General features: G+C 63.7%; 1 protein-coding gene across 1 annotated transcript; it reads left to right on the top strand.

Moving 5' to 3' along the window:
* The first annotated feature begins 5,754 nt into the window (after positions 1-5,754).
* On the top strand, positions 5,755-11,830 carry BIRC7 (baculoviral IAP repeat containing 7). Its single transcript, XM_060077834.1, has 8 exons — positions 5,755-5,826; positions 6,044-6,098; positions 8,195-8,668; positions 9,523-9,622; positions 9,955-10,036; positions 10,144-10,189; positions 11,352-11,423; positions 11,586-11,830. The coding sequence occupies exons 1-8, from the start codon at positions 5,755-5,757 to the stop codon at positions 11,828-11,830; spliced, it is 1,146 nt and encodes a 381-aa protein (XP_059933817.1).
* Positions 11,831-12,564: the final 734 nt, after the last annotated feature.

The raw sequence follows: 12,564 nt of genomic DNA, 5'->3' as shown, positions 1-12,564 counted from the left end.
CCAGACCAGCCCCGGGGAAGCCCTTCCTCTGCCAGGCCTGAGGACACAGGAAGGGTGGAGTCACGGAGTCTGGAGCTGAGCTTCCTGTTACTGCAGAGGGTCACTGCCATGGTCCAGCCGTGAAGGGAGTGGGGGAAACTGTCCCGGCTCCTGGCACAGGGAGGGGGTGTGGGGGACTCAAGTGACACTGATCAGCTTAGGCTTTGGAACAGCACGGGGACCTCTGAGGCAAGGGTTGCCCGACCCCGGGTCTGTGCTGGGACCAGCGGCCACTCCCCACTGCCCAGAACACTCTGCTCCTGCCCTCCCCCACCTGACCCCTGGTCACCCTTCAGCTTTGGGGAGGAGCCGAGTCCATGCAGGCACGTAGCTCAGGGGTCTCCTGCCAGGTGTGTCCAATGGCAGAGGGAGCCCACCCCATCCAGGGCCTTCCACACTCAGGCACCCCCTCCCTGCTGTATGCAGCTGGGGTGGGATTGTCTAAACATTTCCAGCATTGATTTAAAGAGGTTTGATTTTCTATTTGTTTCACAGGCACGTAAGCACATGGTGAAAAACCTCATCTAGGACTTCCCCAGCAGTCCAGTGGTTGGGACTTAGCACTTTCACTGCCATGGCCCTGGGTTCTATCCCTGGTCGGGGAACTAAGATCCCAGGAGCCACGTGGCATGGCCAAAAAACAAACAAACAAACCAAGAACACCTCATCTACGTACTGAAAGGTACAAGGTGGGAGGCAGAAGGTCCTTCCCAGGCTGTTCCAGCCTCGCTGGCCCTGATGCACGTGCACACCTGTGCAGGGACACCTAGAGGGAGGTTCCTGCAGGCAGATCACTGGGTCAGAGGGCACGCACATTGGCCACCTGCATGATGTTAGATCTGGCAGGTCACCCCCAAGAGAAGCCTCCGGATTCACCAGCAGGGAGATCTTCTGCCGAGCTGGGGGTGGGCCCTAAAGGGTGCTGGCCCTGAGTTCAGGTGACCACCTGGCTGGAGCAGACTGCCCCCTGGGGGTTGGACAGGGCTCACCCAACAGCTGGCCTCCAGGGGCCTGCAAACAAAGACACCTGGCCACTCGAGGGGTGATAGAGGTGCTTGTGCTGGTGTCAGCCACTCCCCAGTCCCTTTCTCACCTAAACTCTCGGGGCTCATCCCTAATCAATGGACTCCTTCCAGAAACCACCCTCTCTGCGCTTTCTCTGGAGCTGCTTCATACGCCACAAACCTGCTCATGTCCTCGGGCTTTCGTGCTCCCCAGCTCAGGAGTAACCTTGACGTGCCTCCTATAATTTACAGCACTTTACAGTTTTGAAACTGCCTCTCTGTACGTGTCTCATTGGGTCACTAATTCCGTAAGTGTTAATTGAGCACTACTATGTGGTCTGCATGTGTGGGGTTCTGGGGGTACAGGTGGTCTCTGCCCCACAGAGCCCCTGAGGTGGGGGGATGCTTCACAGCCTGCAAAATGCTGATTGCTTGATCGTTCATTGAGGGGAAAGCTCAAGGGCAGAGGATGCACCTCATGCTGCCCCACGGCCCAGAGGGGAGAGAGAGAGGGGGTAAACAGGGCACCTTGGATCAGAGCTCAGATGGAGCCAGGAGGGGTGCCAGCCTGACCTGGGGAAGGCCTCTGGGGCCCATCCCAGAACTGAGGCTTAGGACAGGCAGACCCTCGCCAGTTAGGCCTGGGAGCCAGGGCGCAGAGCTGACTGCCCACCCACTGGAAGAGGAGCTCCCGCAGCCCGGGCCATGCCTGGGTCCACTGCTAAGTGCTGGGAAGACAGCTCGGTGTAGGGGAGGTGGACCATCTAACAGGTAGAGAGCAAACTGGTGAGATAGAAGCAGCTCTGGGTTCCTGGAGCTGGTAAGCCTCCCAGAAGAGAAAGCTTGCCCAGGCCACACAGCTAGTCGGGGGCCAGCTGGAGGCACCCCTGGGCCCTGCCACTTCCCCGGGGGCCCTGCAGCACCCCCGGCCCGTGCCGGTCATGCCGGTCAGCTCCCACCCTGCTTTTCCAGGAGCTGCACTTGTGGTGTCTGAGCTCCACTTGGTCAAGGGCACCTTCGGCCTCAGCGGCAAACCACCATCTGTCCCCAGAGACAGTGCCAGGTCGTTTGGGGCCCGGATGTCTCTCGGCGGTGGGAGTGGGACGCACCCTGGCGGGTGGTTGATACAACAGCAGGGGTTGAGCTGCTTTGCAGCTTCGCCCAACTCAGGGGGCATCGACCTTGGCAGTGAGAGGATGCAGGTGAGCTCCCGGCCCAGCGGGGCCGCCACAGTGCAGGGTGCAAACCTGGGGCCTCGTTCCAGAAGCAGGAAGAGGCCTTGCCTCCCTGCCCTCCACATCTCTCTCTGACCTGTGGCGGCAGTTATTAGTTATCATTTGCTGTTTAATGTCAGGGGGCTCTCACATAGGAGCACAGACTGTCGTAGACACCTGGGGCCCATCCCTGTCAATCAGTGTTCCTCTGTGTTCACCCCTAGACCCCCGCTGGGGCAAGGGTCAGTGATGGTCACTGGCTGGGGGACAGGGAAGTAGGCGGCCAAGAATCGGTCCTAGGGGAAGGGATATCGGGAGGCCCCAAGCCCCTGCCACGTGCCCCTTTGTCCCACTGGACGGTACTTTACAAAACGTACATTCAAAGGTGAAGTATTAAGAATGTCGAAATGGTGACCACAGAGCTTTGACCCCCAAACACCAGCTCACCTCAGTGCGGGTCGAATGCCGTGAGGCCCCAGGACACCACAAGGACTCTCCACTAGGGGTCCACAAAGACCGGGGACCACAGCAGCCTGTGTGGCAGCACTAGGAGGAGGGGCCGAGCGGCCAGTGTGACAAGGCCGTGCGAGACGTATCAAGGGCTGCACGTGGCCTGGCAAGGGAGGGGCCTCGACGGCCGGGCCAGGCGCCTGGGCAGGGGAGGTGGGTGGGGTGGGAATGAGGGCGAGCAGGGCCAGCACTGGAGAGGGCACCGGCCCCTGGAGGGGTCCCGGGGGCAGGTAAGGAGAATGGCGCCGGACAGCACAGCCCTCCTATGGGAGGAGGGGAGCCCAGGGCCTGCAGCGACTGTCCTGGGACGGGCAAGGCTCTCCGCACGGCTCGCCCGCGGTCTCTTTGCACGCCGACATCATCCCCGTCTGTCCGGTGACACATCCCGCTAAACTCTGGCTGGGGTGGGCGCCTCACCTGGCCCACTCAGAGCCTGTGAGCCCCAGCCCAGGACAGCAGCTGGGTCCCCAGGGATGCGATGCTTCCCGGGCTGCTGAGCTGTGAGTGCAGGAGCCGTCGGTGGCCGTTCAGTGGACATTCTGGACTTTGTGGGCCTGAGACCAGAAGGCCACCGCTCAGCCTTCCCTCCTTTCCCTTCCCTGGGCCATAATTCCAGTCTGCTCCCGAGCCTCCCAGCTCAGCTTCGAGGGGCACCTGGGCTTGGGGACGGGGCAGGAAGGAGTCAGGCTAACTGTGCTGAGTCCTCCTCAGGGACCAGCCAATCATCCTGCCGGGCCTGGGGCCACGCATGCCCAGGAAATCATCTGATCTAACAAGCCCAGGTGATGCAGACTGGGGTGCAAAGGCAGCCCCAAAGCTGTGGTCCAGACAACTGCACGCAGGCGGGTCCAGCCTCAGCCACTGGGGAGATGCCCAGGAGGGGGGCCGGCCGCTCCAGTGCTCGCTTTCGCCACGCGCCCCCTTCTGGCCCCTTGCGGCTCTGCCCTCGGCTCCGTTCCCAAGCCCGGAGCCAGAGCCTGGCCCAGCCGCTGGGGGTCCGCAGGCTCCAAGGCCCCCGGCAGGGGTGCCCACAGCAAGGACCCTCAGGAGCACACCCAACATCGGCGCCTTGCCCACCCCCTCTGGCTGTTTCCTGCAGTGACCCGCAAATAAATCTCTTCCCTTCCAGTCTCGGTTTCAGGGTCGGCTCTGGGGGCCCCACTCCAGCCTCAGGGGTGGAGGTGGCGTAGTACAGAACATCCTGCTCTGAGGGTGAATTTAAAAAGCCATCGTTTTGGGCCTCCCTGGTGGCGCAAGTGGTTGAGAGTCCGCCTGCCGATGCAGGGGATACGGGTTCGTGCCCCGGTCTGGGAGGATCCCATATGCCGCGGAGCGGCTGGGCCCGTGAGCCATGGCCGCTGAGCCTGCGCGTCCGGAGCCTGCGCGTCCGGAGCCTGTGCTCCGCAACGGGGGAGGCCACAACAGTGAGAGGCCCGCATACCGCAAAAAAAAAAAAAAAAAAAAAAAAAAAAAGCCATCGTTTCCCTCTCCCTCCACCCCCTCGCTCTCCTTTCCACAGATCTTTATGACACTCTGGCCCAGGCACCGTTCTAGGCTCTAAGGACCCCACCCCCAGAACCGCAGCAGACATGGCTCCCCCCAGCCCACGTGACCCAGCCCAGAGGCCGTGCTGGTTGCACCCAGCTCGTACTTTGTCTGACTTCCGCCGGTGGCTGGAAGGACGGGTCCTCGTCATCGTCAGCAAGTGGGGTCCCAGGTGGAGCTCAGGCCACCAGGCAGGGTCTGTCTGCAGAGGCTCTGAGGGGGATGTCTCTGTGGACAGGGCAGGGAGCCGGCGCTGAGGGTAGGGTTGGGGGGTGGATCCCAGCCCCAGCTGCTCTGCCCCGCCCTCCCCAGGCCCTCAGCCTGTGCCTGCTCTGCTGTGCTCACCTGGCGCCCTGTGGTCACCTGGAGTCCTTGCTCTGCGGACAGGTCGGGGTGTCCCTGTGCCAGCCAGGTTCCCAGACCCCTGGGTGGGGCGCTCGTGGAGCTCTTTTCTCAGCCAGAAGAGAGGTGGGGGTGTGGGAGGGAGGTGGACCCTACTCCCCTGTCTCAGAGGAGTCTGTGGTGCCCCCAGGCCTGGGCAGCAGGCCCAGCGTCTGAGCACTGAGCCTCCTGGAAACTCAAGAGCCCGCGGGGAGACCTGAGGCCCGGACCGGACCAGAGCTTGGCGAGCACCCCTCCCTCGCTGTATGCGGACTCAGGTCTGGGCCTCAGAAGCCTCATTCCAGGGGAATAAGTCCAGCGGGTCTAGCCACCTGCCCAGGTGGCCCTGGCCCCTCCATCCTGAAGGAAAGCCAGAGCTCGTTCGAATGGCTGCACACACAGCTTCCGTGTAAGAATTTTCTCCGGGGGGTGTGGCTCTGGGGTAGGCAGGACCTGCGATCATGCTGGTCCGGCCCCCCACCACTCTTGTCCTGCCTTCAAGGGCCAGGCCCCATCATGGTGTGGTAGGGGAGAGAGCCCTCAATTTGAGGATATTCCTGTCCAGCCCCAGCTGGTTCTGATTCTTTTCGGGAGAGTGGGGATCTGGTCCGAATCCAGTAGCAAATTGTATGGGGTCCTGGGTCGTCTTTGGGCTCCTGTCTTTAAACGGATTGGGGTGACCTGGAGGCCTCTACCTGCCATCTCCCATCTGGCATCGTCTTACCTGGGGAGATATCATTGTAAAGACTCACAGCAAAGGTGTTCAAGGTGAGCCATCGGAGGCATCGACAGATATTCGTTCATGTTTAAAAACTGACATACAAACAACAACAACAAAAACCTGGTATGTGCCTATTTAAAAAAAAAAAACTGGCACATAACATCAAGTGAGGAAAACGGGCAAATAACAAATACACAGAGCACGTTTGGAAGGAAACAGTAAAATAGAGCAGTGCTTCTCAGTGGAGGGGAGGCTGATGGCTTTTTTCAGTTGCTTCTTTTGAAATAATTATAGATTTACAGAGAGTTGCAAAGAAATCTGTGAGGCTCCAGTGAGCTCCATGCCCAAGCAGCTGTCGGGCAAGGTCGGTTCTGGAAAACTGGCCCTGGTGGTGCCAGAGTTGGTTCAGATGGTGACTTTTACTTTCTTTATGTTTTCAGTATTCTTGAAGTTTCTGGAATAAGCATATGATAGTTATTTTTAGCTCCTGATTTCTTTTTATTTAACTGTATAAGTAAGACACGAATAATTCCTTGTGTCAAGAATTTCAGCCATGGCCACAGACAAGCACAGAGGCTGAGGCTGTTCCTCCTCCGAGATGCCCACGGCTCTGTGGGTGATCCTCGCAGCCCCTCCTGTGTGCAGCCACACGCTTGGATGTGCTGCAGAAGTACCTGCTTCCAGGTGGGGGGCGCAGGGGGCAGGGCTCCCTCAGCTCAGGCACCGGCCCTCCTTCATGGGGAGACTCCACCACGGGATGGGGTGGTGCCTGGAGGATGCGTGTTTGGAATTTCCAGAAGAGAGGGAGGCTGCTTCTCCCCTCCCCACCCCCGAATTTCAGGATCCGAGGGAATAGACCTCAGATGTGCCCCCAGGGGACACCACCCCTGCTGCAAGGGCCACCTCAGAGGGTCCTCTGAGCCAGCCAGTCCCCAGGTCCAGAGGATTCAGAGCAAACCTGGGGGCTGTGGTTTCCCTCCTGAGATAGGAGCAGCTGGAGACGCAGTACCCGGGGATCCCAAGGCGGCTCACTGGGAGGTCCCAGCTGGGGCCCATCCGTCTCTACCTGCCCCCAGGACCCTCTCCTGGGAGACCCGGCCTTCCAGTTGCCCGAGCGCCCCTCGCCCAGTGGCCCCCCCAGCCCAGGACAGGCAGCTCGGCCTCAGGAGCCTGGGAGGGGCACAGACGTCCAGCCACACCCTTTACCAGGCTTTCCTGCAGGGAACCAGGTGGCTCCAGGCCTCTGCTAGGAGAGGACTCCCGGGACTCCATGGGACCCTGACCACGTGGGGCTGAGGGCCAGTGCAGACAGGATGTCAAAGGGGTCTCCCTGGGGGCGAGAGTGCACCCCACTCCCAGGACTGGGGCACGGACCTGGGCTCCAGGCTCCTCGCTCTGTGCCGGGCTCGTGCAGCTCCACGGGGGGTGGGGGGAGGGCCGCCGGGGGGACATGGGGGCTTCAGGCCCGGGTGGGGCCCCCCTCCGCCCACCCCCCTTTGTGACCCTCACTGGGCCTGCCTGGCCCTGGGGCCGGTGGGTCCGTCCTCCCCCGCTCTTGGCAGGGTCCCCACTGAGCCTGTTCTTTGCTCTGCTCTTGGGAGCAGCAGGAGGTTTGCACTCCGGGGAGGGGCGATGGGGGCAGGCCACCCCATCCCGTCTTCTCCTGCGTCCCTTCTACCCCAGAGCCCTCTGTCTTAGGGACCCTGCTCTGCCCACTGGGGTGACAGCCTTCCATCCCCTTCCCTAACTGTTGGGTTTGGGGGCGCTGAGGCCCCTGGGCTCGGGCTGATTGGCAGACCTGTGGCTGTGACCAGGCTTGAGGGCAGCCTGTCCAGGGAAGGGGGCACCCAAATGGCCAGGGTCTCGGGCTGGGGCCTGGAGCGGCCCCGGGCCCCCCAGACCAGGAGCCAGGGCACCCTGGGCTGGTTGGGCTGCACACCTAGCAAGGAGGGGGTGGCAGGGGGTCCGGACCTGGGGAGGGAGCTGGAATTGTGGACGTGGCCCAAACGTCCCTGGTGTCTGGGTTACAGCGCCTCAGGGAGTCTAGTTCAAGCGGGAAGATCGACCTCACCACATGTGGCTCCACCTTCTGGGCCCCTGGGACGCTGAGGCCGAGGGAGGGGACGGAATCTTGAAGGCCGGAGGGCAGGAGCTGCTCCAGGGCCCGCTGAGGGCCTGCTGCTCCCGCCCAGCTGGACACAGGGATGACTGAAGCCCCTTTCAGCTCCAGGGTTCGGAGCGCGAGAACATCCAGGGGAACCAGTCCAGGGCAGAGGCCCAGCCCTTCACTACGCACCCCTGCATCCTCGGCTGACCCGTCATCCCTCTAGAGGGAGCTGCCCTCCCCCCGCCGGGCAGCACTGTGTTTAGAGCACCTGGAACCTTCTGCTTTCAGAGGCCCCCGTGGCACGCCGCCCAGGAGCTCGGAGCTGACGGAGAGCGTCACCCACCCCTCCCCCCTCCCCTCCCATCCCCCACCAAGGTCCCAGAGCCAGTACCAGCCCTCTGCTGCCTTGGGCGGGTCTCCATGCTCCGGCCCCTCCCCTCGTGCCAAGCGACCCCACCTTCCCCTGTAGAGCAGAGTGAGAGCCGCAGCCCTCACAGTGGCCCCGGAGCCCCGTGACAATCCTGCTGCAGCAAGCATGTGACACAGGCTGCAGCGCTGGCCCCTTTCAGAAAGTGGCGGCCCCAGCGGCCCCCACCCCCAGTCCCCTGGCTGCTCCCCCACCCGGGGCATCTGGGGGGCAGGACCATGCCTGCCCAGCCACCGTTGTCCCCAGGCAGGGCCCAGGGGTCAGGAGCCCTGGGGAGGCTGGCGGAGCACATTCCAGAACCGGCTGCCCAGGGGCCCATCCCTGCCACAGAACTTGTCACGGCTGCTGTCTTCTCTATGGGGCCCGAGGACGGGACCAAGTGCTGGTGCTGTGGCCTGGAGCCCAGCCGCTGTGCAGCTGGCGGCCGCCCCACTTGGGGACACCACCGACCCCACTCTCCGTGCGGCCACCTTCAGGGCCAGTGCCCCGACAGCGCCCTGTCCTGGGGAGGCCGGGACCACATGGACGGGCAGATCCTGGGCCAGCTGCGCCCCCTGGCAGAGGAGGAGGAGGAATACGGGGCCGGGGATGCCCCGTCCACGAGGCCCGCCTTCCCGGGGATGGGCTCCGAGGAGCTGCGGCTGGCCTCCTTCTACGACTGGCCGCTGAGCACTGTGGTGCCGCCGGAGCTGCTGGCTGCCGCTGGCTTCTTCCACACCGGTGAGTCCCAGTGGCCTGGGCGCCACTGCAGACCCTTCTGGACTGGGCTCTACCTTCTCCACGGCGTCCGCCCCCAGGGCAGGGAGGGTCCCCACAGCCCTTCCATGCCTGCCCCCTGCCCTGCAGTCTCTCCTGTGCTTCCGACCTACACGCGCCCCTGGGGAGAGGCCAGACCAGCACGGAACAGTTGGACCCTAGGCTGGTGGGACAGTGATGGGACGGAGGAGAGGGGGGTATGGGCGCATCTACAGGGCTCCCGGGAGTCCAGGGACAGGCTCTTGGAGGGCTGGTGGTGGGATGTCCCTGTAGCAGCCCCTGATCTGTGGTCTCTGCACCAAATCTGTTGATCGTAAGGGGTGAGGCAGGGGTGAGGGCCTCGGGGGTAGAGAGATGGGGGTCCGCATCCCCCAGTGGAGTCGTGAGCCCCTAAAACCAAGCCTGGCAGCAGACAGTTCCCCTTCTTTCCGCCACTGGGACTCCACCCTGAGGAGGGGCACCTGGGGCAGAGGTGCGGGGGGCGAGGCACCAGGGCTCTGCCCCCACCTTTCCATACATACTGTGGACGCCCCCGGCATCCCTTTCCCCAACATGCACCTCAACCCGGGCAAGTACCCAGACATCATTACCCTTATTCCACTGTCGAGAAAATGGGGTACACATGAATTCTGAGGAGAACGCTGGGCAAAGGGGTGGCAGAGGCCAGTGGGAGCCTCCAAGGCTCACAAGCAACCCCAGAGAGCCCCTGCCCCAGAAGGAAAGGCCACCTGGGAGCGCCCAACCCTGGCCTCGGGGGACACACCAGGCCGTGCAAGGGACCAAGCGTGGTCAGGACCAGTGTCTTGGCTCCATCCCAGGCCAGCAGGACAAGGTGAGGTGTTTCTTCTGCTACGGGGGTCTGCAGAGCTGGGAGCGAGGCGACGACCCCTGGACCGAGCATGCCAGGTGGTTCCCCAGGTACGGGCTCCGCGGGCCAGCCTCCCTTCCCCAGTCCCAGGGGTGTCAAGTCTCAGGGACCAGGGTGGGGGGGACTCTCTGGGGGCTGGTGACTCTCTGGGGACGGCGCTTCTGCTATTTCTCCCTTGATGTTCAAGGGTCTGTCTCCAAAACAGCTTCCCAGCAAGCGCACACCACCCCGGAGCCCCAGCTTCCCCCACAGGGGTGGTGGGGGAAGCGGGGGCAGAAGGCACGACCCCGGCCCAAGGGGTCCACAGGGCCAGACCCGGCCAGTGCGGGGGGTCCTCTGACAGCTCCAGCCCACTGCCCGCTTCTGAACCCATCTTCCTCAGGTGTGAGTTCCTGCTCCGGACAAAAGGAAGGGACTTTGTCTGCAGGGTCCAGGAGTCTTGTTGCCACGAGCCGGGCTCCTGGGTGAGTTCTGCCTGCCCTAGGGCTCTGGGGGGCAGTAGTGAGGGTCCCCCCCACAACCCCTGCTCCTCCGCCTACTCGGGGCACAGGTATTCTCTGGCTCCTTCCAGGACCGTTCAGAGGAACCAGAAGACGCAGGTCTCGCCACCCCCTCAGGTGAGCCGGGACACGCAGCCTGAGCTTGGCTCCCTGGGGCATCTCCCTCCTGCGCTGTGGCCAGCCGTTGGGTATCCCCCCTACAGGACATTAGGGAGAGTGAAGGGTGCTGCCTGGGCTTGCTTCTCGGGGGGCTTCACACAGGCACTGCGTGTGTGCCCGGGGCTCCAGAGAGGCCAAAGCCATACCCTGCTACCCCTGAGCTGGCTGCCATCCCCAGCACAGAGGGGCCGGCAGCGCGGAGCTCTTGCTCTCCATCAGTGCCGGGTGGTGGGTGGGCGGGGGCAGGGTCTGAGGGGCTCCAGTGTTCAGGTCCCGACTGTGCTCTCTGAGCCTCAGTGCCCTGAGCTGTGAAATAGGGCTGGTGACAGCCTCGACTGGGATCAAACAGGGGTCTGTGTGTCGCCCCGGGAGCAGCGCCTGGCACATAGTCGGGTTCTGTCCATGGCTGCTTTGGTGATCAGGTTTCCATCTTCCCGGTGTGGCAGCACCTCTGACACAGGCCCTGGGAACACAGCCCTGACTCGGACATGGATGGAGTGGCTGCGATGGCCACAGGGCCCCTTGTGTTCAGGTGTCCCTGGTGACGTGCCACAGTGGCAGGCCGCTGCCTCTCTGCCGGGACCCCGAGGCCCTGGCCCCTGCCTGCCCTCGGTCCAACACCCCTCGCCCTGCCTTGCAGATGTCGGGGGCAGCCAGCAGCGGCCCGCCTGGAGCCAGTGCCCAGCAGTGCAGGCCGTGCTCCGGATGGGCTTCGGGCGGGGCCAGGTGCAAGGGCTGCTGCAGCGTAAGTACCGCCAAGTGGTGCCGACCGGCGTGTCCACGTCACAGCTGGTGGCCGACCTGCTCCAGGAAGAGGACGGGGGCCAGGCAGCAGGGGCCAGAGGTACCTCCACCTCTCTGGACACCGCCCATCTCTCCCTGCTCATTGCCTCTGGGCACAGCCTTCCCTCGCTGCCCCCAGGGGCCCGGCCCGCAGTGTCCAGGGCCACGGCGCGAGGGGCTGGACGGGCCGAGCGCCCTGGTGGAGAGTGGGCTCTGGGATCCTGGCGCACCGTGGGTGGGGGAGCTGGCACCAGGGCTCACCCGTGGCCTGCCGTCTCTGGGCCAGCCTCGTGTCCCCTGAGGACCTGGGCCTCACCCCTGTTCTACCTGCCCACAGCTCCTGTCCACCCAGGGCCCGAGCTACCCACGCCCGGCAGACAGGCCCAGGTGGAAGGCGCCAGGGAGGCAGGTGAGGGAGAGGGCCCACCTGGGGTGGGGACGGGGCCGGCCCTCCTGCATCCCAAGGTGGGAGGCGGGCACTCCCGGTCTGGCCCGCCTCCCCATCGGCCAGTACAGAGTGTGGAGGTCAGGGTGTGGGGCGATGTCACAGGTCCCCGCTGTGGAGACCCAGGTGGAGCCCAGGCCGAGAGGGTGCCGGTGGCCCTCGGGGCCCCAGGAGCCCAGGCCGCTGGCGTGGAGGAGCAGCTGCAGCGCCTGCAGGAGGAGCGGACGTGCAGGGTGTGCTTGGACCGCACCGTGGCCGTCGTCTTCGTGCCCTGCGGCCACCTGGCCTGCACCGAGTGCGCGCCCAGCCTGCAGCTGTGCCCCATCTGCAGGGCCCCCATCCGCAGCTGCGTGCGCACCTTCCTGTCCTAGGCCAGGTGAGCATTCGGCCTGGACGGTGACCACAAGCACGCCGGCTCCTACGATCCTGTTGCAGGGCCGATCCTGACAGACATTGCTAATCAACCCCATACCTCCCCTTGATGCTCAGATATTTGCTCTGAATCCTTCTCAGCACAGCACCCTAGGGGGCCACTACCACTCTGCTTAAGCGCATCTCTGCCTTGGTTTTCCTAGTGGTCAAGGGGGATAATTCCTCCTGTCCAGCTGGGCATACATGGCAGCAGCCAGGCCAAGGGGAGGACATCTTTGGAGGCATGTGAAGAAACGCACGATGCCCTTGTTAGGAGAAAGCGCTGGGGTCTGCCTGAGCATAAGACCCCGATGGGGATTTCAGCCTGGGATCTGAGGCCTGATGGAAATGCATGGTGGGTGGGGGAGGGGTGCGTGACACTCCAGTGCTCGTGTTGGGGCAGGAGCCCTGGCCTTCTCAGGGTTCCCAAAGGCTCTGAGCCCCAAGGTCCCTCCAGGAATCCTCTGGGGGGAGAAGTGACAGGGAAGGGAACTCCCTGGGGGCTGAGGGTCCCCAGCTGGGGGGAGAAGCCAACTGGAGCTGCCGCTTCGGCCCTCCTCCCCACCAGGAGCTGTGAGCACCGGCCCCACGTGGGCACCCACTCGGTGGCTTGCTGAGCACGGCTGAGCTCGCGTCTAGCACTGACCAGTCCAGCGTGGAAGATGGAGCTGCTGGCGGCTTGGCGTGCGGGGTG

The sequence above is a fragment of the Mesoplodon densirostris genome, chromosome 16 (assembly GCF_025265405.1).
Source record: "Mesoplodon densirostris isolate mMesDen1 chromosome 16, mMesDen1 primary haplotype, whole genome shotgun sequence".
Lineage (NCBI taxonomy): Eukaryota > Metazoa > Chordata > Mammalia > Artiodactyla > Ziphiidae > Mesoplodon > Mesoplodon densirostris.
The sequence above is the reverse complement of the archived record's forward strand: the minus strand, read 5'-3'. Positions and strand labels throughout refer to the sequence as shown.